Raw genomic sequence first — 27,759 nt, forward strand, 5'->3', positions numbered from 1 at the left:
TGGGCCCGGGCAGCCGTCCTGGGGTGCGCCGCTCCGTGCGCAGGCGCAGTGAGCCCAGGCGGGCAACCTTGGCCAGCAGCTCTCGGTCCTAAGGCTGGAGGCTGAAGTCCACGTAGGACCCGGTGGGGAGGCGCTGGGGAGGCGCTGGGGTGTGGATCGGGTGCCTTTGTCAAAGCCTGACGGTGTGTTCTCGCTCTGAACTCACCTGAGCTGGAGGGTGGGTTGTCGCGGGACCCCTCCGCCTTCCGCTGTCTCGCATTACCTGGGTGTCTCCTCGCTGCTGTCTGCAGCCGAGGACACGTGGGTGCCCTTAAGAGGTTTCCAGACGCAGTGCTCGTCTTCTCTGACAAAGTGCATGCATTTTCCTTTGGGGTAACGGTATGGTGCCCCGGTACTAGGTTCCCAGTTTTCTTCAGTCAACATGCTTAGTAAACGCGTGCAGAGTTTGAGCCCACTCAGTGCTAGCGCCATGGGAGGGTACAAACTGGGCACCCAATACAAGGAACGAGAGGAATGTGCAGGGAGTTACCACCATGTGCTCTGCTCCCCTTCTAAGGATGAGGAAACTGAGGCCGGGGGGAGTAAGGTGGCTGGCAATAGAAAACGCGCGACTGGCAGTGGCAGAATTGAGATTCGAACCCAGGCAGTGTAACTCCAAATCCCATCAGAACTCTTTTTGTGGTTATGTTAGAATGGTAGAGGGTGTGTAGGGAAGAACAAACTGAGGGGTGGAGGGCTTGGTTCTGTTAAGGGAAGTGTTCCTGGAGAACGTTACAAAAATAGCTTTGTTCTAAGCACTTCGTGGCTATTGCCTGAGTCTCATAACAAGGCTGTAAGGGAGGTGCTATAATGATAACCATTTCACAAATGAGGAAATGGAGACACAAAGAGATTAAAGTAATTTTTCCGTGGTTTTAAAGGCCGCAAGTACCAGAGCTGGGACTTGACCCTGGGTAATCTGGGTCTAGATTCTATCAAATCAGTCACTATCCTGGGCTCCTTTTGAAATAACATCTGAACTATGCTTTATGAAATAAGTGATATTCCGGTCATATGGAGCCAGTAGAACAGGCAGATGGAACTCTAAAAGCAAATGGGGTAGAAAAAAACAGCAAGTTGTTTGAACTGGCATTTTCAGTTGCTGGGTTGAAAGTGAAAAGCCCAGGTTGGGTGGGCGTGGATCCTAGAGTGTCAATCTTGGCAGATGGCTTCAACCACTAGACACCCAACTTGCTTGGAGAGATTCAGCATTTTTCATTCCCCAAAAGTGAAGTTGGCTGATAACCCTCTATGTTATCACCTGTACTTTCAGTGATGATAATAAAATGTACTTAATTAGGAAAACCTCGATTTTTTTTTTTTTTTTTTTAAGATGGAGTCTCACTCCGTCGCCCAGGTTAGAGTGCAGTGGTACAATCTCGGTTCACAGCAACTTCTACCTCCCAGGTTCAAGCAATTCTCCTGCCTCAGCCTCCCGAGTAGCTGGGATTATAGGCACCCGCCAACACACCCAGCTAATTTTTGTATTTTTAGTAGAGGTGGGGTTTCATCATGTTGGCCAGGCTGGTCTCAAACTCCTGACCTCAAGTGATCCTCCCACCTTGGCCTCCCAAAGTGCTGGGATTACAGGCATGAGCTACTGCACCCCACCAGAAAAACCTCGATTTTGCTCTCCATGTGTTTACCTGTGTCAAAGGTAAAGAAAGCCAGTCACTAGTTAAAGCAGTAAGGATTGACTGAAATCATTAGCTATTGCCAGAGGGAAGAGACCCAGCTCAACTTCCCTTTGTGCAAAGGTAACTGAGTGGGGATGGGGCTTGAGCAGAGTCAAGAAAGTGGAAATGCATAAAAAGTGGGAAGGGGTTGGTCAGTGTGATCTGTGTTTGTTAAATGGCTCATATCTAGAGGAGAAACAAACTTCTGCCTATGATGGGGGGCAGTAAGTTAGAGCAAGGCACCCATCCAACAAAGAGAGTTTGAATGTTTGCATTTCAAAGAGACAGTACAGTTCTGAATGGTAGAAGATTTACATCTCAAGGGAGAGAGCAAGGATTTATAATTGTAAACTTTCTAAAGTAACTGCTTTAAGAGAGGGATCAGGGGACTATCTGCCTGTCACCAGGTTTCGGTTGGAACAAATGGTAAATTCTTCAGGCGGCGTTCACTTTTCTCAGGCAGGTACTTTAGTTTTCAGCTCTTAGAACCTATGTTAGCGTTTAAGTCTCTTAGTGTGTGCGAAGGTGGGCGAAATCATTTGTGCCAAGAGTCTGTAGTTTTTATAGCGCACAGTTGGGCTGTAGTCAGGAAGTGGACTCAGAGGAGCCTGAAAATTTGGTTAAGGAGAGGGTCTTTGTCACCTGATGGAAACCTCGGTTTTCTGTCTAGATGCAGAGCAGACGGCTGGGATTTAAAGCCTGATGGCTGCTCTGGCCTCTCTGAGATGGATGTTTCTGGGTGGGACAGCATTTCTGGGTTTCTGATCTGAGGAGGGAGGTCACTCTTCCTACATCTGCTCTTGGAATATGGATAGTTTTCTCTAACACTGCACTCAATGCTTCAGGTGGCATAATTGCAAATCCGTTATTAAGAAGTAGATACCTTGTGTATATCTCATTCTAATTTTAAAGAGACAAAGCTTGTGGTTGGAATAAGGAGTTCTATAAGCATTCTCTGAAGAAGAGCCTCTTTTTCTAAATTTTGTCCTAACACCCTGAGGCTTGAGGCCTTGCCCATCATTGCTGTGCCTTGGCTGGGGTGTAGGGAGAAGAACAGGGTAGACTAGGAGGCATGAAGCTATGGGATGCCAAGGCCCCACACCTCTCTGCTGCCATTGGCCTGCTACTCTCCACTGCTCTGAGAGAGAAGATCTTGACCTGCGTTAGACATGCCCTCCTGTCCTTGTGCTGGCTGGCTGTGTCCCCTTTGCATTGATCTCTGTTAGGACCTTGTCATATTGCACTATGATGTTTAGCATCTGTCACCCAGGCTGGAGTGCAGTGGTACAATCTCGGCTCACTACAACCTCCCCTTCCCAAGTTCAAGCGATTCTCATGCCTCTGTCTCCCCATTAGCTGGGGTTACAGGCACCTGCCACCACACCCATTTAATTTTTGTATTTTTAGTAGAGATGGAGTTTCACCATGTTGGCCAGGCTGATCTTGAACTCTTGACCTCAGGTGATCCGCCCACCTCGGCCTCCCAAAGTGCTGGGATTACAGGCGTGAGTCCCCGAGCCCAGCCTTGTTCATCCTTATGCTCCTGGGGTCTAGGCCAGTGAACCAAGTAGGTCAATGTTGCCTGACTGAATTAGTGAATGAAATAATCTCCTCTCAGTGGACTACAGTTTTTTCATCTGTAAGTGAAGTGGTCTCTGCCAACAGTAGAATGATCAGCCCTGACATTCTATGATATCCTGCACCACATGGTGTAAAATATTAAGTAGTTCCTGTCTAGGTCTTCAGAAGGCATCAGCAATTTAGACCCTTTCTGTATCCTTTAGCTTCTTAAACACAGATGCAAATAAGTAATTGTAAATAGAGGAAAACTAAATTGAGTTAAAAGAATACATGTATAAAGCAACATTGTAACTTTTTTTCTTAATGAGAACTTTTTAAGATTAGTTTTCTGCAAAACTTTAAATGTTAGATTTAAAATGTGTTCTTGTTATACTGGGTAGTTCTTAAATATTCGACTTCTCTGTTATGGATTGTTTGTCGTTTGAAATGTTTGTTCAGGTTTGAGACCAGCCTGGGCAACATAGTGAGACCCTGTCTTTAAAAAAAAAAAAAAAAATTAACTGGGTGTGGTGGCACACGTGCTTGTAGTCCCAACTACTAGGGAGGCTGAGGTGGGAGGATCACTTGAGCCTGGGAGATTGAGGCTGCAGTGAGCTTGCACCACTGCACTCCAGCCTGGGTGACAGAGCGAGACCCTGTCTCAAAAGAAAAAGAGAAAAAGAGAAATGTTCATTATGTCTTAAGACTTCTAAATAGCTTAAAGACCAGGAAAACAATAAATACAAAGTAACCTTATGGTTTGCTTATTCATCTCTTTATACCTTATCAAACCATAAGGTATAAAGTAACCTTATGGTTTGCTTATTCATTAATTCAACACTCAAGAATTAATGTTATAGATAAATGCTCCTATGTCTGTCTGGTAAGCAAGTGATAGCCTTTGAGCCTCAGCTTCTACATAATACATCTGGGTTATTTATAAATTGAATTTGTCACACACAAATGATGTTTCATGAGAAAGAAGATTCAGTGATTTGTAAATCTCTCCTTTCTATCCCCAAGGCCGCTGCCCAGACACTTTACTTCAAATTTGACTTTATTTTCACTATTGACATTGATTAAAATGACATTTACTTGCCCAGAAAGCAAAAGAGGTCTTCAGCACAAACTATTGCTCCAACAAGCAAGCATCAATCACTGAGATTGAAATGTCATCTATCTTTATTGGTCAACTACATAATCTCCATGAAAATTCTCAACAGAGAGCAAGGAACTCACTTTCTTCTAAGCAATGACAATTTGGATTAGCCTCGTGGCACTGGCATCTCTTCATGTCTGGATGTCAGATGTTGGCTTGGTGCCTTTCTCCCTTATCAGGGGGACATTTTGAACCCAGTCGCACCAGTATTCTCGTGGATGGTGGCCTTTGATTCTTCTAGATTCAAGATTTGGCTCTTGTACTTTTCCTGCCAGTCCTCTACAATGTACTGGTGGTAGGGGTCATTGGAGTGTTCCTGTCTCTTGGATTTCACGGTGCTCACCAGGATGGCCACGATAATGAAAGAGAACATTCCAATCATCACCATGAGGTACAGGATGACATAGTAGAAGTTCTCAGCATCAACTTTGGCTTGGAGGGCCTCTTGCTCAGCTGTCGTGTTCCGGCGCCAATTGTCCATATAAGTAATAAAAATCCTTTGGAAGACGTCTTCCAGCGTCTGTGTGAAATTGGATAAAGTAGACATGCTTCCTTCCTGCTGCAATTTAAATAATACAATAGGTGAACAAAGTTAGGAAAACAGATCTTTTCTGGATTTGGCTATGTAAAGGTGGGAGGGAGATGCCAGGGGAGAAGTAATAGTATTTCTTCATCTCCTGGCTGGTGATTGAATGCATATTTTGTTAGTCTTTAAACTGATTGTATACATTTTCACTTTTTTTTTTACAATGCATTTTTATTGTACAATAAAAATGTTAAAGGCAGACAAAATTATATATATACACTTTGATATCTACATATGCATGTAAATAAATGTATGTATACATATGAAAATGGAGAAAATATTAGAACTACATAGATCAGAATGTTAACAGTGGGTGGTGTGCTTAAAGATATATTTTCTTCTTTATGCTTTTCTCATATTCCAAATTTTCATCAGCAATCTTGCATTACTTTTGTTTTTTAAAAAACTGGTAACCTCACCAAGGCAGGTGGATCACGAGGTCAGGAGATGGAGCCTATCCTGGCTAACATGGTGAAACCCCGTTTCTACTAAAAGTACAAAAAAAAAGAAAAAAGAAATTAGCCAGGAGTGCTGGCGGGTGCCTGTGGTCCCAGCTGCTCAGGAGGCTGAGGCAGGAGAATGGTGTGAACGCGGGAGGCAGAGCTTGCAGTGAGCCGAGATTGCGCCACTGCACTCCAGTCTGGGTGACAGAGCAACACTCTACCTCAAAAAAAAAAAAAAAAAAAAAAAAAAAAATTGGTAACCTCACAAGAGCTAGAATAATGCCGCCACATTCATAAGCACTCAACAAACGTCAGTTGAATGAACCAATGACTCATTTATGTTCTCTGTTTTTAGAGAATTGTGGGGCATTATGAGATAACATGGAGGGAAAAGATTGCAGGGGGCATTGACGGACTCTCCAATTTGTTCCATCCCCTATGTCTAGGTGGCACATTGTCCCAAGTATCCTAAATGGAGGGGTGTGTACATCCATATTTGAAAGAAGCATTTTAGGTAAGTGATGCCAAGAAACAATCTGAGAGATTATTCCTATGTTTCAAATCCATCTCTCCTTTTCATTCCCACTGGCACTGCCCAGCCGCCAGCATCTCTCACCTGGATAATACAATGCCAACAATGTAACACAACACAACCCTCCCCAGAGCCATCTCTTTGGGGTTATATGTGACCCTCTCTGCCTTGAATAGCCATCAATGTGCCTTTTTTTTTTTTTTTTTTTTTTTTCCGGAATCTCGCTTTTGCCCAGGCTGGAGTGCAGTGGCATAATCTCTTCTCATTGCAACCTCTGCCTCCTGGGTTCAAGCAGTTCTCCTGCCTCAGCCTCCCGAGTAGCTGGGACTACAGGCACGTTCCACCACGCCTGGCTAAGTTTTGTGTTTTTGGTAGAGATGGGGTTTTACCATGTTGGCCAGGCTGGTCTCGAACTCCTGTCCTCAGGTGATCCACTCACCTTGGCCTCCCAAAGTGCTGGAATTACAGGCATCAGCCACCGTGCCCGGCCAGTGTGCCTTTTTGAAGAGGGAAATTATAGTGTCATTTGTTTGCTTGTAAAATGATGCGATGGTTGTTCTTAAAATCAAGTCCTAATTCCTTAACAGCATTTACCCCATTGGCTGAGCAGGCTCCCGACCACCTCCTCAGTTACCCTTTGCTCACTACATTTCGGTCACACCTGACATCTTCCCTCCCTGTCAGTAAGCTCTCTTGCCTCAGGACGTTAGCACATCCTGTTCTCTCAACCTAGAACACCTTTGCCTTTCTCTTCCACCTGAGATCGTGCCACTGCACTCCAGACTGGGTGACAGAGCAAGACTCTGTCTCAAAAAAATAAATAAATAAATAAAATAAATAAATAAAATAAAATCTTTTGCCTTGCAGTCATTTGCCTTGATGTTTGCCTTGATGTCTAAAGCCCCACAATTCTCTAAAAACAGAGATGTATAAAAAAGCACACGTACATAATTCTCTGAAAACAGAGAATATAAATGAGTAATTGCTCCATTTAACTAACATTTGTTGAGTGCTTGCAATAAATATGGCATTATTCTAGCTGGTGTGAGGTTACCAATCTTTGTAACCTCATTGTTTAGTGTCCAGCTAGTTGTCCCTTCTGAGAATACTTCCCTGGCCCTACTCTAAATCTCTTCCCACCACCAGCACCATTTTCTTCCAACAGCATCTCCTTTTTCTTCAAAAGCACACGTCACATATGCAGTAACTAAATGTGTGTGTATATATTTATATTACTTTTGTTTAAAAAAGATTGGTAACCTCACACCAGCTAGAATCATGCCATATTTATAGCAAGCACTCAACAAATGTTAGTTAAATGGAGCAATTACTCATTTATATTCTCTGTTTTCAGAGAATTATGTACGTGAGCTTTTTTATACATCTCTGTTTTTAGAGAATTGTGGGGCTTTAGACATCAAGGCAAACGATTGCAAGGCAAAATATTTTATTTTATTTTATTATTTTATTTTATTTTTCTTTTGAGACAGAGTCTTGCTCTGTCACCCAGGCTGGAGTGCAGTGGCATGATCTCAGCTCACTGCAACCTCTGCCTCCCAGGTTCAAGTGATTCTCCTGTCTCAGCCTCTCAAGTAGCTGGGACTGCAGGCACTTGCCACCATGCCCAGCTAATTTTTTGTATTTTTAGTAGAGACGGGGTTTCACCGTGTTAGCCAGAATGGTCTCGATCTCCTGACCTCGTGATCCACCTGCCTTGGCCTCCCAAAGTGCTGGGATTACAGGTGTGAGCCACTGCTCCCGGCCAAGTTTTTTTGTACATACATATATATGGGGTGTGTGTGTGTGAGATTATTGGTTTAGGGTCTCATCTTTCCAACTCGGCTGTCATATCTGCCAACTTTGTCTAGCTCGGTATAGCAGATTTCTGACACATAGAAGGCACTCAATGGACGGTTGATGCATGAATTAAAGTGCCAGGTACTATGCTAGGCGATGAAACTTCAGAGATGACGGGAACTCTGTGAAAGGCTCGGTTGAATGGAAGAGACCAAATCAAAGACGATGAGATGTGCAAAGAGTTGTAACAGGTATGGACAGAAAGATAAGGGGGCTCAGAAAATGGAGCTGAACACGGTTCACAGATGGGGCAAGTGGGTTTCAACGCAGCTGGAAGGAGCACAGGCAGGAGGTAAACCTGTGACTGGCCACTAGTAAAAGCCCCAACATCCCAGCAGTGGGTTTGCTGCTGCTATTCTAAAGACCTGCCGTCTCTAGCATGCGACTTTTGTTTCCTTCACGAAAAGAGAAGTTTCAGATCTCCCCATCTGGGAAAGGAATTTCAATAAACTGAATAAACAAACCTATTAAACAAATAAACTTGCAGGCATTTCTCCCACAGAACATCCCTCCCCAGGATCTTCCTCATTGAGAATTACCGTCACCAAGATAATATACTCTTCTCTGTCTGATGTTTTAAGTTCTAGTACTTAGAGAGCTCTCAGATCTTTCTCTCCCTCTTCTGGTCACACAGACTAGTGGACTGGAAGGAAACTTAACAAATATAGATAAGACTGTCCCAGGGGATATACCAAGCACATTTCCCAAGCAATGTAACAGACATGTGCTTTTTCCCCTTTTCAGTGATATAGTCTGCTGTGAAAGTTAGCTGAGCTGGCTTTAATCCACTCAAGACTTTGCCAGTGGCTCTTTTACCCTTTTATTTTCATTTTATTTTTTATTAACTCTTTTTTAAAATAAAAAAGTAGTGATGAGGTCTCACTATGTTGTCAAACTCCCAGCCTCAAGTGATCCCCCTGCCTCAGCCTCCCAAGGTGCTGGGATTACAGGTTTGAGTCACCGTGCCACGCCATTTTTTTTTAAGAGACAGGGTCTGGTTCTGTGGGTATAGTTATTTTTCTCTCCTAGGAACCCTGGCCAGCTGTTACCAATCCACAGTACTTTCCCTGACCTCCCCAGGTCTAGGCAGAGGCCCTTTTTCTGTGCCCCTTCTGCAAACGACCATGTTGGTTTTGTTTTCGTTTTTCAATTACCCATGTATTGTGTGTTTATTCATGTGATCCTCAAAACCACTCTATAAACTCCTACCTTCAGGATATTTAGTGAGATTAAGTAATTGAGTCCCGATGACAGGAGAGCTTGAGCCCCTTGAAGGCAGGGATTGCTTTACTCATCTCTGAATCCCAGGACCGTACACAGCGATGGGTACGTAGCAAATCTTTACTAAAAGTTTGTTGAATGAATGTATGAATGAATGACAGTTCCTCTCTCTGTGGAATTCAATTCGAAACTACCAGAACAGTGATTCTTAATTTATTCTTAAGGGGTGTGGGAATTGGGGGTGGGCGAGGAGCGGTGCCAAAGATCCCTCGAAAAGTAAAATAAAATGATGTGACTTTATTTTTCCCCAAGAAAGTATACATATGCACATAGGAAACTCTACATTCAATTTCAGGGGACTCCTGGGCCCTCTAAGGCCCATCCAAGAATCTCTGCCACAAAAGGTCTTTGAGATGAGGGACTTCAGTGCTGGATTCCACTGGAGTCATTTGGGTTTGTTTCCAGGTGCAGGCATGGCAGCGTTCACCAGCCTTTTAGAGCTAACTGGCCCCAACTGCCCGTTATTTGTTCAAGCCTTCTAATGTGAACAAAGGCCCCATTGCTAAGCAGGTCAGGAGGTGCTTTTTGATAAGACTTAATCACAGGGATGAAAGGGCCTATGGGGATTAAATACCTGAGTGCTGACCCCTGGCCAGGCCAAATAAACAGGATCCAAAAGGGATTTGGCTTTTGCATACGGATGCATGAGATGTGGCTGAGTGGCCCACGCCTGCTCCATGACCACAGGGAAAAAACAAATCACAGTGTGTGAAAACAGTTCCATTGAAGGACATTATACCAAGACATTCAAATTATAAGTGGGTTGATTTCAATTTTTTTTTCCCCAGAATTACTGTTTAACTGATAGACATCAACCATATTTGGAGGCGCAGTGGTTCACACCTGTAATCCCAGCACTTCGGGAGGCTGAGGCGGGAGGATCGCTTGAATCCAGGAGTTTGAGATCAGCCTGGACAACACAGTGAGACACCACCTCTACAAAAAATAAAAAATTAGCTGGATGTGGTGGCACACTCCTATAGTCCCAGCTACTCAGGAGGCTGAGGTGAGAGGATAGCTTGAACCTGGAAGGTCAAGGCTGCAGTGAGCCATGATCACACCACTGCACTCAGCAGTGACAGTGAGACCCTGTCTCAAAAATAAAAACAAAACAAACCGTATTTGGTATACATACTTATCCTACCCCTAAGTAGAGTATCATAATAGGCATTTACTTTAGTAATAGTAAGACAGCTATTATTTATGTTCTCTGGAATTATATGAAATGGCCATTTATATACAAGTTAGAAATGGTCAAATATGGGCAATTAACGTCTATCAACCTAGGAGGATCTACATTTCCAGTGAATGCTTCTTGCTGAGTCCTAGCACAGGCTGGGCCCTGGAGATCATTTAGGCTAGTTTTCTCTCTGATATGTGGAATAACTATAGCCTAGAGAGCTTAAGTCACCTGTCCAAGATCACAGGCCTCTCAAGTTGGCCACAGTGCCTGGACTAGAACTCACGTCACCCAAACCAGGGGCCAGCACTGACTGTCCTAGCAGAGGTCACACATTCCAGTAACTCTGTTTTCATTGCTGTGACCAGTTGGCTCAACTGGATACAAGACATAAGATCAAGACCACGGTTTGAGCTTACACATGTCATTAGTGGTGCCCTGTCTCTAGGCTACATAATGATCCCCTAATTCCAGCCATTCCTGTCATGAATGTGTGTTATTCACGACAAGGGCAATCAGGGCACTATTAGGAAAGTAAGATTCATTTGACCCCAAAGTCCAAAGTTTTTTTTTTTTTTTTTTTGAGATGGAGTCTTCCTGTGTCACCCAGGCTGGAGTGCAGTGGCATGATCTGCTCTCACTGCAAGCTCTGCCTCCTGGGTTCATGCCATTCTCCTGCCTCAACTTCCCGAGTAGCTGGGACTACAGGTGTCAGCCACCATGCCTGGCTAATTTTTTTGTATTTTTAGTAGAGATGGGTTTCACCATGTCAGCCAGGCTGGTTTCAATCTCCTGACCTCAGGCGATCCGCCCCCCTTGGCCTCCCAAAGTGCTGGGATTACAGGCGTGAGCCACTGCGCCTGGCCCCAAAGTTTTCTTTTCTTGAAACATGGTAGATCGCTCACATCACCCGGGCCTACAAAAGGCAGCAAAGTCTTTCATGTTCATATTAAGAAAAGAAAACAATATGATTACCTACATTTACTATGAATCCTCCATTTTAAAAAAACTCTCAAATTTTCATTCTAAGGCAATTAACAAAGAAATGAGTATGGAAAACACAAGAAGGAAAGAAGGAAGAGTGGATGAGGAGCCAGGCCATATACTAGGAAAATAATTCCTTTTATCATTTTCTGGAAAAGGCAAATAGATAACTTTGTTACTTAATTCCTCAAAAAATAAAGAACGCGTGCTAAGACTTACCTATGCAGTGTGTGGGCAGGATGAAATTCCTTTCCAAAGCCAGGCTGTTCTGAACCTTCTTGTTGGTGTTAGCGAGCTCTCTTGTGGGTTGCACACAAGCCTCAGCCTGCTGGGCACCTTCACCTTACGACCATCTAAGCCCTTGCAACTGCAGTCTGCAATCCTAGGCTTTTATGAACCCACATGTTTAATCTAATCGTATGTGGAAAGTTAAATACTAACTGGCAGTTGGAATTCACCTTGGTGCCTCATGGAGTGGGTGCCTCAGGGACTCTGGCTTTGGGCAGAGTGGCACAAGACCCTGCTCTGGGACCCTTCCTGCCAGCTCCAGCCAGGGAAGGACCTGGGCACAGTGAGCATCTCTCCCCAGAAGAAGTCTTCCTCTTAGGGTAGGCTTGGGGGACAACAGCATTCCCTGCCAGAACACGTGGGAAGGGCCGGGTGCAGTGGCTCACGCCTGTAATCCCAGCACTTTGGGAGGCTGAGGCGGGAGGATAACCTGAGATCAGGAGTTCGAGACCAGCCTTGCCAACATGGTGAAACCTCATCTCTACTTAAAAAATACTACTCTGTCCCTGCTACTCTGGAGGCTGAGGCAGGAGAATCACTTGAACGCAGAAGGCAGAGGTTGCAGTGAGCTGAGATCACACCATGGCACTCCAGCCTGTGTGACAGAGTGACACTCTGTCTCAAAAAAAAAAAAAAGAGGAAGGAGAAGGAGAAAGAAGAAAGATAGAAGAAGAAGAAGAAGAAGAAGAAGAAGAAGAAGAAGAAGAAGGAGGAGGAGGAGGAGGAGGAGGAGGAGGAGGAGGAGGAGGAGGAGGAGGAGGAGGAGGAGGAGGAGGAGGAGGAGGAGGAGGAAGAAAGAAGGAAGAAGGAAGAAGGAGGAGGAGAAGGAGAAGAAGGACAGGGCCCCAGGGAGAGGAGTCGAGAACAGCCATCTCTGGGTGGTTGGTGTGGGTTGAGGAGGTCAGTATAATTCCAGGCAAGTGCCATGTTCTGAAGATACTAAATACGCTAAATTTTGTGTAAATACTCCTCCATGGGACCATTTCCAAATGACTTTATAACAACATTGTTGTCCTGTAAAAGAGAAACGAGCTGCAAGGGTACTAAAGTACTACATGGAGGAGACGGAAGTAAGTCCAACAAAGAGGTTTTGAGGTTTTCGTTTTTGTTTGCTGTTGTTGTTGTTGTTTTGAAACAGAGTCTTACTCTGTCTCACTCTGTCACCCAGGCTGGAGTGCAGTGGCACCATCACAGCTCACTGCAACTTTGAACTCTTGGGCTTGAGGGATCCTCCTGCCTCAGCCTCCCAAGTAATGGGACTACAAGTGTGTACTATGCCTGGATAATTTTTATTTTTTGTAGAAATAGGGCCTTGCTCTCTTGCCCAGGCTGGTCTCAAACTCTTGACCACAAGGGATCCTCCAGCCTCAGCCTCCTAAGGCACTGGGATTACAGGTGTGAGCCATGGTGCCTGGCCCTAGCAAAGTATCTAAAGACCTAGCAAGAGCTAAGCAAACTCTATTTACCAAAAGATCCTTTACTATCATGGATTTGGGAGAACTGAGTCTTTATATTGGCTGTCATTTAGGAGTGCTAATGATTAACCTCAGGTAACCATTGCCACAACCCGATGTAGAAGGTACTATGAACTTAGCCAAGGGAATCAGGGCACAAGAGGTCCGATGACATGGAGATGAAGCCCTTTGGATTTGAATCCAATTTAAATGGCAGCCATGGAAGTTACATTCACTCACTCAAAATCACTTCAAGGTCATGTGGGTGGTCATTACTCTGTAACTTGTCTCATGGTTTTGTAAGAGGAAGGTTCACTTTGTTTTAAAATTGGAGTTTCATATTAAATGGTGCTCTGAACCATGTGGCTTGAAGCACACTGGGTGGCAAGAGGAAGATGGCTAAGATTTAAAATGATCTACAAATTATTGCAGAGTTAGTGTTATTACGTGTATTTTAAAGAAATAGAAGGATCCCTTTAACTTCGCACAAGCTTCTCATTAACACCATTTGTCCTCATGGGTTGCCTTCACTGAACAAGATACACAAACTCAGCCAGGAGGAACCCTTGGATGGTGCAACTCCGTTCACCATGCCTCTGCAGAAACGGAAGCAAAACATTCTAGTAAGAATTCCGCTAGGAGACGGTGCCACCTGCTGGTGGGAACAGGGAACTGAGGTCAATCTTCTAACAGCCCTTGTGGTTTAACTTCACTCTTGAATTCCCTGGTGCCCAGGAGAGGAGAATCAAAGCAGCGTGTTTGTCTACGCTTTGGTAATTACAGGCGTGTAATTATAAATATATTTATTTCCCATAAGGAGAATATTTTTAAAAATCTTTTTTTCATACGAAATGTGATGTTCCCTTAAAAATGAATTAAAATAAAATTAAATTGTATGAATGAAATGAAAAGTAATTTATCTTCCCAGAAATCAATTTTAAGGGACAGCTCTGCTGTTTTGCTTGAATGAGTTCTCCCAGTGTGGAGCAGTCTTTGACCTCACATGGCACGTACTATCATGTTAACAACGTGTGGGTGATCACGAGAAACAGAAATAAAATCTGTAAATTGAAATGTAACAAAATTCATTTCTTATTTTAATAAAAGCAAATGTAGAATGTTTTACCCATTCAATGAAAAACTAGGTGGGAAAAACACTTTAAGAAAAAATTTTTAACAGAAATCACCGGCCGGGCACAGTGGCTCACGCCTGTAATCCCAGCACTTTGGGAGGCTGAGGGGGGTGGATTACCTGAAGTCAGGAGTTCGAGACCAGCCTGGCAAAAATGGTGAAACCTCGTCTCTATTAAAAATACAAAAATTAGCTGGGCGTGGTGGCAGGCGTCTGTAATCCCAGCTACTTGGGAGGCTGAGGCAGGAGAATCACTTGAACCTGGGAGGCGGAGGTTGCAGTAAGCTGAGATCATGCCATTGCACTCCAGCCTGGGCAACAGAGCAAGACTCTGTCTAAAAAAAACAACAACCAGAAATCACCAAATAAGGTGGTAGAAATATATCTGCTGTGGCATAAATGTTTGTGTCCCCCCAAAATTCATATAGTGAAATCCTAACTCCCAATGTGATATTACTAAAAGGTAGGACTTTTGGGAAGTGGTTAGGCCAAGAGGATGGAGACCCGTTAAATGCGAGTAATGCCCCTTTAAGAGAGGCTGCAGGGAAGTTTCCTTCTCCTTCCATCATGTGAGGTCACAGCTAGAAAGCGCCGTCTATGAACCAAAGAGGGAGACCTCACCAGACACTGCCTCTGCCAGTGCCTTGATCTTGGACTTCCCAGCCTCCAAACTGTGAGCAATACCTTTTTGTTGTTTATAAGTCATCCAGTTTATAATTTTTACTATGACTGCCCCAATGACTAAGATAATATCCAAATATATCTATAATCACAATATCCTTAAATAAAATAAGCACCTATTAAAAGAAGTATTATTAAATTAAATAACAAAATAAAATCTAGCTATATGCTTCTTAAAAGATAAACATCAGGCCTGGGGCGGTGGCTCACTCCTGTAATCCCAGCACTTTGGGAGGCCGAGACAAGAGTTCGAGACCAGCCTGGCCAACATGGTGAAACCTCATCTATACTAAAAATATAAAAATCAGCCAGGCATGGTGGCGCACGCCTGCAATCCCAGCTACTTGGGAGGCTGAGGCATAAGAATCACTTGAACCTGGGAGGCAGAGGTTGCAGTGAGCCAAGATCACGCTGTTGCACTCCAGCCTGGGTGAAACAGCGAGACTCTCTCTCAAAAAATAAAATACAAAATAAAGCACATCCAAAATAAAAACTTGAAAATAAAGTGATGGAAAAACATACCAAGCTAAGGCTAAAATGCAGAAATCTAAGAAAAAGTGAAATTTCAGTGATCCATAGGATATTAAATGTCACTATAATTTAATAAAAGAAACAACCTGCGAGGAAGATAGTAAAATCCGCAAAACAGGCAGGTTTACAAGAAATTGAGGCATCCACAATGGTAGGAATTAGGTTTCAGAAACTGATAGATTTTTTTAAAAAAAGCAAACATATAGAATATTTGAGTAATAGAATTAATTACCTTTATAAAATGGATAGATAGAGACAACCCACACCTAACCAATAAATGATGTGCATTCTTTACAAGTGTCCATAAAACGATTTTAAAAACTCATCATGTGCTGGGTCCAAAAGAAGTCCAACCACATTTTTAAATATCAGCTTTATATAGACTGGGTTCTATTACCACAATGCTATTAAATTATCAATCAACAAAAATATAGTCTGTACACCTTAATATATCTGAAAACCAAAAAATAAGTGCATCACACTTAACATATGGATAAAGAGGAAAACACACAAATAATACGATATTAAATCACAAAGGAACTGCAATATATATGAAAACTTCTGGGATGTAGACAATGTGAACATTAGAGGCAAATTTATACAGTAAATGAATTCATTAAAAGGGAAAGAGGCTGGGCATGGTGGCTCATACCTGTAATCAGCCAGGTATGATTACCTGCTTGAAACTCTCCATTGGGTTTCTTTCACCTTGAAGATAAAATCCAGACTGCTTAGTACAGCTGGCCAGGCCATGGGAAAGCTGGCCGCTGGTCCTTTCTGTGAGCTCACTTTCTTCTCACATAGTCTCATCCTGCTTCTCTGCTTTTTGTTTTGTTTTTGTCTTTGGATCTGTATTAGCTTCCCATTGCTGTTATAACAAATGACCACAAACTTAAGTGACTTAAACAACACATATTTATAATATTATCTTAAAGTTCTGGGGTCAGAAGTCCAAAGTGGATTTCACTGGGCTAACATCAAGATGGCAGCAGAGTTTCTTTTGGATGCTCTGGGGGTTGAGGCTGGGGGGTGGTGTGAATCCATTTCTTTACCTTTTGCAGCTTCCAGAGGCCACCTACATTCTTTGGCTCTTGGCCCTCTCCGTGGCATCCTGGCATCCCTCCAGCCTCTGCTTTTCTTTCCCTCTTTCTTTCTTTTTCCTTCTTTCTTTCTCTTTCTTTCTTTCTTTCTTTCTTTCTTTCTTTCTTTCTTTCTTTCTTTCTTTCTTTCTTTCTTTCTTTCTTTTTCTTTCTTTCTTTCTTTCTTTTTCTTTTTTCTTTCCTTCCTTCCTTCTTTCTTTCTTCTTTCCTTCCTCCCTCCCTCCCTCCCTCCTTCCTTCCTTCCTTCCTTCCTTTCTTTCTTTCTCTTTCTTTCTTTCTCTCTCTCTTTCTTTCTTTCTTTCTTTCTTTCTTTCTTTCTTTCTTTCTTTCTTTCTTTCTTTCTTTCTTTCTTTCTTTCTTTCTTTCTTTCTTTCTTTCCCTTCCTTCCTTCCCTCATTCCCTCTTTCCTTCCTTCCTTCCTTCCTTTCCTTCCTTTCCTTCCTTCCTTCCTTCCTTCCTCTTTCTTTTCTTTTTTTTTTGGAGTCTCATTCTGCCACCTAGGCTGGAGTGCAGTGGCACAATCTCAAGTAACTACAACCTCCACCTCCTGGGTTCAAGTGATCCTCCTGCCTCAGCCTCCCTAGTAGCTGGAACTACAGGTACCCACCACCATGCCAGGCTAATTTTTATGTATTTTTAGTAGAGATGGGGTTTCACTATGTTGGCCAGGCTGGTCTCAAACTCCTGACCTCAAATGATCTGCCTGCCTCAACCTCCCAAAACGCTGGGATTCCAGGCGTGAGCCACCGCACCCGGCCCAGCCTCTTCTTTTGCGATCAGATCTTCTCCCACTCTCTGAGCCCCCTGCCTGCTTCTTATAAGGAGCCTCGTGATTGCATTTGTCCCACCTGGATAATCCGAGATCATCTTCCCATCTCAAGATCCTTAACTTAATAATCACACTTGCAAAGTCCATTTTACTAGGTAAGGTAACATATTCACAGCTTCCAGAGATTCGGACAGGGACCTTTCATGGTGCAATTATACAGACTGCCTCAGCACCTTTGCATACGCTGCTCTCTCTGCCTCTTAATGCTTTTCCCCCTGATCTTGGCTCAGCTTCTTCCTTCTTCACGTCAAATGATACCTCCTCAGACAGGCTTTCTCCTGCCCGTGCAATATGCAATACTGACTCCCACACTGTCATCGGCTACCCCGTTTTATTTTCCTGATAGCACTTTTTATTATCTGAATTGTGTGGGGATGCCATGTACTGTTGCCCAGACAGGGCAGGGCAGGGCTTAATCCAGGGGGTAGCAGTCACTTAGTCTATAGTTTGAATGGCTCCTGTGCATAGCCTCACAGCTGTGCATGTCTTTGAATTATGAAGTTATCCTGTTTTATTGATTGTTTTTTTCTTTCCTGTCTCTAACAGAACTTGAGCTCCATGACAACAGGGACCTTACCTGTATTGCTCATTCTGTGTCTGGCTGGAAAAAAGCTCTCACTGTATCCCAAAAGAATGGTGATAATTCTAGATTCTGGTTGTGATGAAATCAACAACCCCATCGATTTACAAGGTACCAAGATGATCATTCCAATGAAGAATATTCTGGAAAAGAAACTTTTCACCTTTTCAAAACCATGAACAATACGTGACGTTTCTAGTGGAGCTCACGGAGTAGGAAGCTTTCCTTGATGCTATTGATGTGAGCACAGTGGTTTTGTGAAAAGCTGGAAATGGCGGCCTTGAGAATCTCTGGTAATTTCATTCAGCTGTGCACTGAGCTTCTACTTTCTCTATGCCTGGTTCAGAATATTAGAAGAGATGGCAATGATTCTGGAGGGGATTACACCATTTGACTGAGGAACCACTGGAATTTTCTTCTTCTCTAAGCTATACACAAGCATGACCCACTTCCAATGAACAGGCTTCACCAAGAACTCTCCAAACGTGTGGGGTTTCTTTAGTTTGTCAACGAAACAAGCAACTTTGTAGGATGCTTCTGAAATGCTGCTGCTGTGATAGGGCTAACCACGTTTTGATAAAGTTTATTCTCTTCTGATGGAGCCTTCACCCGAGGTGCTTTCCCAGCCTTGCTGGCTTCATGCTTCTGGGATTGAGAAGCTTGTCACCAAGCATCAACAGGCCTATTTTGCAACGGAAAGTCAGAGAACGCCTCAGCTTCCTTGTGTTCTATTTGCCCTGACATTACTCAACTTCAGCAAGACCCAGTTAACAAAGACACCTGGCATAAGCCTAATGGCAGGGTGTGTTCTGTGATTTCTGTTAGTGGAAAATGAATGTAACACAGAGATCTTGTGGGCTGTGAGGCCCCCTGTAGCCTCCAGCACCCTTTCTTCCTGGAGCATGAATCTGGAGGGAAATGGTGCCGTATTAGATTTGTTTTACGAAGATTATTTTCAAAGAGGAAGACAATCAAAACAAATAGAAAAGAACCCCCAGTGTGCAGGCCACAGGTGTGTGGGGGTTGAAACTGGATGGGAAGGAGAGGGGGAAGTATCGAACTCAAGGTGGCACAACCGTGGGGGCTTCATTTTCCCCAGGAACTATAAAAGGCCAATGGGCTCTTGTAGGAAGAAAGGAGATCAGCACAGGGGGGAGCAGAGAAAGGGCTCTCACAGCAAACTTTGCCGGCTTTCCAATTTTTCTGTAGATCAGGCCCCTTTTGGTTCTTTGCTTAGAACCATCAAGCTTCCTCTTAAGGCATCCAGCGCAGCCCTTTCCATATATGTGGTGGTTTTTTGTTTTGTTTTAATAGAGAACAATGTTTATAAGCATTGTACACATTGTACGCTGGAAATCTGCCAAGAGAGTAGGTTTTAGGTGCTCTTACCACACATACCCCCCACTACACACACACTCACAAGAACAAGGACATGTTAATGGTGCATGTAATATGTTAACGGTGTGTTAATTTTCTTGTCTATGGTAATCACTCCATATATGTACGTCAAAACATCTTGTTGCATATAATAAATACAGACAATAAAAAAAGAAAATCTTGGCTGGGTGTGATGGCTCTTGCCTGTAATCCCAGCATTTTGGGAGGCCAAGGAGGGAGGATCACAGGCCAGGAGTTCGAGACCAGACTGGGTAACATAGCAAGACCCCACCTCTACAAGAAAATTTTAAAAAGAAAATCTTTAAAAAGTTAAAAGAGAAATATTGAAGAACAGTGAAAACATGTGTTATAGCAATTATTTTAGTTCTATTTAAAAACTTTTATTTGTTTGTAAATAAAAATATTTGATGTTTACATTTCATCTTTATTAAATGTTGTATCTTTTTCTGACAGATGTGTATGTATTAGTTCACTTTTACACTGCTATAAAGACATACCTGAGACTGGGTAATTTATAAAGAAAACAGGCTAAACCTGTTAAACTTTGGCTCATGGTTCTGCAGGCTATACTGGAAGCATGATGCTGGCATCTGCTCAGCTTCTGGGGAGGCCTCAGGAAACTTACAATCATGGCGGAAGGCAAAGGAGGAGCCAACACTTCTCATGGCCAGAGCAAAAGGAAGAGGGTGGGGGGGCGGTGCCACACTTTTTTTTTTTTTAACTTTAAGTTCTAGGGTACATGTGCACAATGTGCAGGTTTGTTACATATGTATACATGTGCCATGTTGGTGTGCTGCACCCATTAACGCACCATTTACATTAGGTATATCTCCTAATGCTATCCCTCTCCTTCCCCCCTCCCACAAAAAGAACCAGCTCTCACGAGAGCTCTCACTATCACGAGAACAGCACCAAGGGGATGATGGTGCTAAACTATTCATGAGAAATCCACCTCCATGATCCAATCACCTATCACCAGGCCCCACTTCCAACATTAGGGATCACAATTCGACATGTGATTTGTTGGGGACACAGATCCAAACCATAAAGACATATTTTTTGACAACATCTCCTTATTGTCACAGCCCTTTATTTGGGCAGATTTTGAAGTGGGTTTTCCCTGGAACTTTTGTTTCTAATTCAAAGACAGAAACCCAGGATGGAGAATGTTCAGGGCAGGAAAAGCGCCCCCAGCTTCTCCCTGGGAACACACACCCCTCACCATGAATTCCCACCTTCTGCTTTCCTGATGCTCTCAGGTTTGGACTCAACTGGGATGTCCGCCAAAGTCAAGCACCTTCTCCCTTAAGAAATCTTTTCAAAGGATTCCATGTCCTTGAAAATTTAGAACAAACCCATGGTTCCTTGCCTTGTCTTAAAGGAAACTCATCTCCAGGCCTCTCTGGGATTGGCTGAAATCCCAGAAAGCCACCCAAAGTGGGGTGGCGTTCAGAATTTGCTTCCAATTAGCAACCTCATGGAGATAGCACAGCTTGACTGAGTATTCAGAAAGGGCATGGCCCAGGAGAGCCTGCTGTCCACATCTGGAGAACCCCTGCCAACCACAGTCTCGTTTATTCTCTTTCAAGCCTCACTAGGCAGCGTGTTTACCATAGGGGTCCCTTTTGCTAGGGCCAGAGAAAGAAAAATCTAAATCCCAGGCTGTGGTGTTCAAAATGGCCACACTGTGTCCCCACTGTGCTGCCGAGTGTGCCTGGTTCCTAAGCAGCAGCAAAGTCCAGAGGTGTCACCTCTGCAGTGACAATGAAAACCAGCCTCACGTGCTCTGGGCAGGTGGTGCTCCCTCCGCTGCCTGCAGCGGCTGCCAACAGCACAGAGAAAGGCTTTGGAATTTGCTTTTCTTTTTTTCCATTTTTTTTTTCCAATTTTAGAGAACGCAGGATACAACCATTTTGTACATTTCTCTCTTTTTAAGTTATTTTTTCAAAGAATTATAGATTCACAGGAAATTGCAAAGATGTTGTGTGTACCCTTTACCCAGCTTCTTCCAATAGTAACATGGAACACAGCTATAGTGTAATATCAAAAGTAGGAAACTGATGCTGATACAACCCTTGTAGCTACATAGACCACAGACCATATTCATATTTCACCATTTTTTCCATGCACTCATTTGTGTGTGTATGTGTGTGTAATTTGATGCAATTTTTTTTTTTTTTTTTTTTTTTTTTTTTTTTTTTTTTTTTTTGAGATGGAGTCTCTGTTGCCCAGGCTGGAGTGCAGTGGCGTGATATTGGCTCATGCAACCTCCACCTCACAGGTTCAAGTGATTCTCCTGCCCCAGCCTCCCAAGTATCTGGGATTACAGGTACCCGCCACCACTCCAAGATAACTTTGTATTTTTAGTAGAGACAGAGTTTTACCATGTTGGTCAGACTGGTCTTGAACTCCTGACCTCAGGTGCTCCACCTGCCTCAGCCTCCCAAAGTGCTGGGATTACAGGTGTTAGCCACCACACCCAGTGATTCAATTTGTGTGTGTGTGTGCGCCAGGGACAAAGTCTTGCTCTGTCACCCATGCTGGAGTGCAGTGACATGATCACAGCTCACTGTAACCTCAAACTCCGGGGCTTAAGCAATACTCCTGCCTCAGGCCCCCAAGTAGGTGGGACTACAGACATATACCACCATACCCAGGTAATTTTCTTGTGATTGTTATTTTTTTATAGAGACGAGATCTTGCTAGGTTGCCCAACTCCTGGTCTCAAGTGATCCGCTCTCCTAGGCCTCCTAAAGTGCTGGGATTATAGGTGTAAGCCGCCACACCCAGCCTTGATATAATTTAATCTGATGTATAGATTTGGGAAACTACCACCACAACCCAGAAACAAAATTGCTGTATCACCCTTAAGAAACTCCCTAGTGCCACCCCCTTAATAATTGAACCCTTTTTCCAATCCCTAGGCCATGGTAACCACTAATCAGGTATCCCTCTCTATATATCTGTTATTTTGAGAACATTAGAGAAGTAAGAACAGAGAGCAGGCAACCTTTTGAGATCAGCTTTTCCTCACTTTATATAATGTTCTTGACATCCATCCCAGTTGTGTATATCAAGAGCTAATTTTGTTTTATTGCTAACTAGTATTCCATCATATGAATATTTAACCACTAAATATCTGTTACTCTGGGTTATTTCCAGTTTTTGCATTGCAAATAGAGATGCTATGAAAGTTCATGTACAGGTTTTGGTGTGAACATACATTTTCATTTCTTTGGGCAATCTCTTGGTTACATAGCAGGTGCATGACTAATTTTATAAGAAACTGCCAAATGAGTTTTCAGAGTTGTAGACCATTTTACATCCCTACCAGCAATGAATGAAGATCCAGCTGCTCCAAATCCTCACCCACAAAGCTGTGCTGTTTGTATTCCTTGGTCATGAACTCTTATGACTCAAGAATGTTAGAATTAGCCAGGCATGGTGGCTCACCCCTGTAATCCCAGGATTTCAAGAGGCAGAAGTGGGAGGATCGCTTGAGTCCAGGTTTGAGACCAGCCTGGGCAACACAGTGAGACTCCCATCTCTACAAATAAAAATAAAAATTAACCAGGTGTGGTGGCGCATGCCTGTGGTCCCAGCTACTCAGGAGGCTGAGCAGGGACGATCACTTGAGCCCAGGAGGTCAAGGCTGCAGTGAGCTGTGCTTGCGCCACTGCACTCCAGCCTGGGCAACAGAGTGAGACGATGTCTCAAAAAAGTACAAAACAGTTATATGGGGCCTTAAAGATGATATAGTCCAGCCTGTTGATTCCACAGAAAAAGGAACCAAAATTCTATAAGCATCAATTCCTTCTTTGAAAATTCTTAGTATTTAGGCTGGGTGTGGTGGCTGACACCTGTAATCCCAGCACTTTGGGAGGCTGAGTTGGGCAGATTGCCTGAGCTCAGAAGTTCGAGACCAGCCTGGCCAATATGGTGAAACCCTGTCTCTACTAAAAACACAAAACTTAGCCTGGTGGGGTGGTGCATACTGCAGTCCCAGCTACTGGGGAGGCTGAGGCAGGAGAATCACTTGAACCCAAAAGGTGGAGGTTGCAATGAGCCGCGATTGTGCCACTGCACTCTGACCTGGGCAACAGAGCGAGACTGTCTCAAAACCAAACCAAACCAAAACAAATTATTAGTATTTTTCACTACCTTCCCTGTTTGCCCAGTCTCAGAAAGAACTGTCTGCTCTTCATAACATCTCTGGAAACTTGTCGAAGATTGGGCAGGAACTTAGGTCCTTGTTCGAGCCTCTGGGAAAGGTCTTGCCCAGGAAACTTGACCTTGACCTTCCGTTAGAGAGCTCAGGCTCCAGCAGCACTTTCAGATTCTCATGTATCTTGACTCTTTAAGCAACCCTGCATTATCTACTCTCAGGAAATTACTGACGGCAGCAAAGTTCAAAAGCAATCTGAACTTACAGCCCACAGCCAGCACTTTCAGGTTCACCCTGCCCATTAGTAACGTCAGCAGCCATTGCTACCGGCTCAGCTACTCCCATTTATTGAGCAACTCCTGAGTGCCAGGCAATGTGCAAGAAACCTTATTTATTTATTTATTTATTTATTTATTTATTTATTTTAAGTAATAGCTTCTTTAAAAAAGCAACGTATATTTTAGGTTCAGGGGTACATGTGCAGGGGTTGTTATATAGATAAACTTGTGCCATGGGGGTTTGTTGTAACGATTATTTTGTCACCCAGGTACTAAGCCTAGTATCCAATAGTTATCTTTCCTGCTCCTCTCCCTCCTCCCAACCTCCACCCTCAAGTATTCTCCCGTGTCTGTTGCTCCCCTCTTTGTGTCCATTAGTCCTCATCATTTAGCTCCCACTTACAAGTGAGAACACACAGTATTGGGTTTTCGGTTCCTGTGTTAGTTTGCTAAGGATAATAGCCTCCAGCTCCATCCACGTTCCTGCAAAGGACGTGATCTTGTTCTTTTCTATGGCTGCGTAGTATTTCATATCGTAAGAAACTTTATATACCATGGCTCTGGTTTTATGCCAACCCTGCAAGGTAGTTACAAAGAACCTCATCTGACAGCTGAGAAAAAAAAAAGGCTGCGAAAACTCACACTCTGAATGAAAAGTTTTGGACAAGAGGACCCAGGTTGTTTTGCACAACTCCTCACAGTTCAAAATGCAGAAAATATTGCTTTTGGTGATATAAATAGCCTTTGCTGCCTTTTTTTTTTTGAGACGGGGTCTCACTCTGTCACCCAGGCTGATGCAGTCACGGCTCACTGCAGCCTTGACCTCCTGGGCTCAACATATCCTCCCACCTCAGGCCGGCACGCGCTACCACGCCTAATATTTGTATTTTTTGTAGAGATGGGGTGTCGCCATGTCGTCCAGGCTGGTCTCCAACCTCCAACTCCTGGGCTCAAGCGATCCTCCTGCCTCGGCCTCCCAAAGTGCTGAGATTACAGGCATGTACCACCGCGCCTGGCCTTCTGCCGCTTGCTAAACTTAAAAGCGCGGTGGGATTCTCTCCTCGTGGGTTCTGTACCTGAAATTTGGGTAGCTGCCGCCAGGTGGCGCCAAAGCAGAGCTTTATTAATCCAGGGGACCGGCTACACTTTCCCAGAGCCCTCAACTGATTTGACATCACGGTGCTTGCGGAACTAACCATGACATTTCTAGCACAGTAAGCTCTTTATTAAAATAGCAGACATCCTTGCTTCCTTGAAAATCATTAACTATTAACATCTGCACATCTTTCTGAAAAGGATACACTTTACAGCAACCAGTAAATACAACATCTAGATATAACATAAAACCTTTCTTATTAAACGTTTTAAACTGCTGCTTATTCTAACTTCACCTTTTCTGAATACAGATGTTATTGGGAAATGGATGTGTTCAGACCCTTATAGCATTTGAAGTGATTAAAAGCCATGCATTTCTTTGCAGTCCTCTGTGCAGATGAAGTTAAAATGTATCAGTAGCTTTGTTTAATGCCAGGTTTGTTCCAGAATGTTTTGAGAATCTAAGCCCTTTTGTTTTGATTGCCAATGCCCGATTTCTCATAACCCATTAATTTCCCTCTATTTCTTTCTACATGGATAGATTATTTTCTTTTTCTTCATTCTCCCATAAAAGGAGAAAAAGAACTGCTCATATATGCTTCATGTCCCAGTGACCTCTTGTGGTTGTTTTTCCTAGTTTGGATAGTTCCTATACAGGAGCTTTTCTTCCTCATTCTCTTTTCTTTGAATTTTAAGTAGGGTGACCAAGTTGCAGTAGTTTGCCTGAGAACTTTTCCATCCTGTGTCCTGAGAATCCCCTTAGTCCCAGGCAAAGCAGGATGGCTTGTGGCCCTAGCTTTTGGTTAGAGCAAAAGTTAGCCTACGCTGAATTTAAGATTCAGATTCAACTTCAACCACTGTAACAGGCTTCATTGTCAGTCACAGACCTATTTTTCATTCATTCCTTCAGCAAATCCATTCTGCCATCCCAAATCCATCTCAGTGACTCTTAACAAGTCCACCTTTCACTGCAGGTTTTTGTTTGTTTGTTTGTCTGTCTGTTTGTTTTTTAAGATGGAGTCTCATTCTGTCTCCCAGGTGAGAGTGCAGTGGCGCGATCTTGGCTCACTGCAACCTCCACCTCCTGGGTTCAAGCGACTCTCTGTCTCAACCTCCTGAGTAGCTGGGATTACAGGAGTGCACCACAACGCCCAGCTAATTTTTGTATTTTTAGCAAAGGCACGCTTTCACCATGCTGGCCAGGCTGGTCGCGAACTCCTGGCCTCAAGTGATCTACCTGCCTTGGCCTCCCAAAGTGCTGGGATTACAGGTGTGAGCCACCTTTTCCTTGGGGCTACCACTGCCCTCACTCTGGAGCCTTAAAAGCTTCTGCTGCAAGCTCAAGACAGCTCCTGGGGGAAGTAGAAGAGGGGACCAGTAGAATGTCATGATGTCACATGGGGTCTTAGCTCAGATAGGGACAGCAGTGTCCAAGAGTTTTTAAAATCTACCTCAAACTTCAAAATTCCTCGTTACCCTTCTGGGAATAAAATCTCCCCAAATTTGTTTTCCATGAGGTTTATATTTATATTTATAGAAGCTAGCATTTAGGAGGGATTCATAATTCAGAAGCGGTCTTAATTTTGCATCAGACCTCAAAATTGAAGCCGAGGAGGTAGCGGTGACTAGGGTTGGGGGAGAGGAATTCGCCTGAGAGATTGTCCTCTATTCCCAAATAAGTTCTGTCTCTCTTTCCCAGCCAGACTCTCTATAAAAGGGAAAACTGGACAACAGGCAGTGGGAAAGAGAGCATGGCCTGGCAACTTTCTGTGAAACACGTACACCACGCTGTTTACAAATTCCTGTAGCCAGCCCCGGAATCCAAATGTAGACAACTCTGTTTACGTAACGAAAATAGACACTCCTGCCATGTGATTAAGGTGGCTACTGGGAGTTGGGCCCCTGTGAGGAGACATTTGCTGCAGCTGGGGCCAGAGGGGAGCACGGGACACAGGATCCCCTGGGACCTGGGGCAGGTATGAAGTTTTTTAAAGATGAGTTTTCTGGTCCGGAAATCTCCCAGGATAGGCACATTTAAGATGCAAGGGGGAGCTGACAGAAGTCACAGGCTGGCCCTTTCTTTGCTGCCCATCCCAGAGGATGGAATCCTTCATCAAAGGGAAACTAGTCCAGCAAGCCGCAGCATCACCCCTCCCAGCAGGGGACAATAAGGGGCCCGAGACAGCCAGCTCCTTTCTCAGCATGGGGTTTGGAATGAGGCCCCCTCCTGCCCACCAGAAGACTTCCAGCATATGGTTCTCATCAGCCACCCACTGTCTGGGTCAGTAAAGAGGCTTGAATGTTCCAGGGCCAGGAGATGCACAGCCCAATAAAACATTCCCTCCGAACCCTGATCCTGAACCCACCATTGCCTTCACACCTCTGCACCCCCGGTCTTGTGACTCAGATGGCCTTCATCCAAGAGCCTCATCTTCGAAATGCAGCTCAAATGGCATTTCCTCTCCAAATGTTCTCCAACCCCTTCCCATCCAGAAGAAGCCATTATTCCCTCCCCTGGGCATTGTGGTCACCCGTCTCTAGGTCAGTCCACTCCACTCGTAGTCACCTCCAACCCTGCAGTCAGGGCTTAGGTTTCATGATCTTTCCACCAGCCTTGGCCCTGGTATAGTATTCACCACAGGCAACTCCACTGTTACATGGCTTATCTCTCTGAGTCATTGGAAGACAATGTTCAGGGGCCAAGTATCTAGTCCAAAAGACAAGAGCAGGAGCTGTGGTGCAGTGCTCAAAATTTGGGATGCTTAAGTCATCCCATCGATTCCCTGCATCCTGAAGAAGGAGGCCAACATTCTTATCCTGGCTTCTGAGGCCAGGCATGGCCGCCTGGCACCCGCCCTAGCTCATGCTATGCTGGGCTTCTCCTAGCTATCTGCACTCCGGGCCTCTTGGATTTCTCAGTTATTAGAAGGA

General features: G+C 44.0%; 1 protein-coding gene and 1 long non-coding RNA gene across 3 annotated transcripts in view; one reads left to right on the plus strand and one right to left on the minus strand.

The window, feature by feature from the left end:
* Positions 1-55: 55 nt before the first annotated feature.
* On the plus strand, positions 56-4,945 carry LOC140709767 (uncharacterized). 2 transcript variants are annotated; one of them, XR_012090492.1, is made up of 2 exons: positions 56-122; positions 4,299-4,945. It is a non-coding gene; the product is annotated as an uncharacterized lncRNA (long non-coding RNA). The 2 variants fall into 2 exon arrangements; XR_012090491.1 differs by having other exon boundaries at positions 94-182.
* Positions 4,440-27,759, minus strand: part of KCNE2 (potassium voltage-gated channel subfamily E regulatory subunit 2) — a 183,844-nt gene continuing 160,524 nt past the window's right edge. The window contains exon 5 of the mRNA XM_073009604.1: positions 4,440-4,993. Coding sequence (XP_072865705.1) covers positions 4,610-4,993 — 384 coding nt within the window. The 3' untranslated portion in view covers positions 4,440-4,609. The remainder of the gene's footprint in view (positions 4,994-27,759) is intronic.

Source organism: Chlorocebus sabaeus, chromosome 2, assembly GCF_047675955.1.
Source record: "Chlorocebus sabaeus isolate Y175 chromosome 2, mChlSab1.0.hap1, whole genome shotgun sequence".
In the NCBI taxonomy this organism is placed as follows: domain Eukaryota; kingdom Metazoa; phylum Chordata; class Mammalia; order Primates; family Cercopithecidae; genus Chlorocebus; species Chlorocebus sabaeus.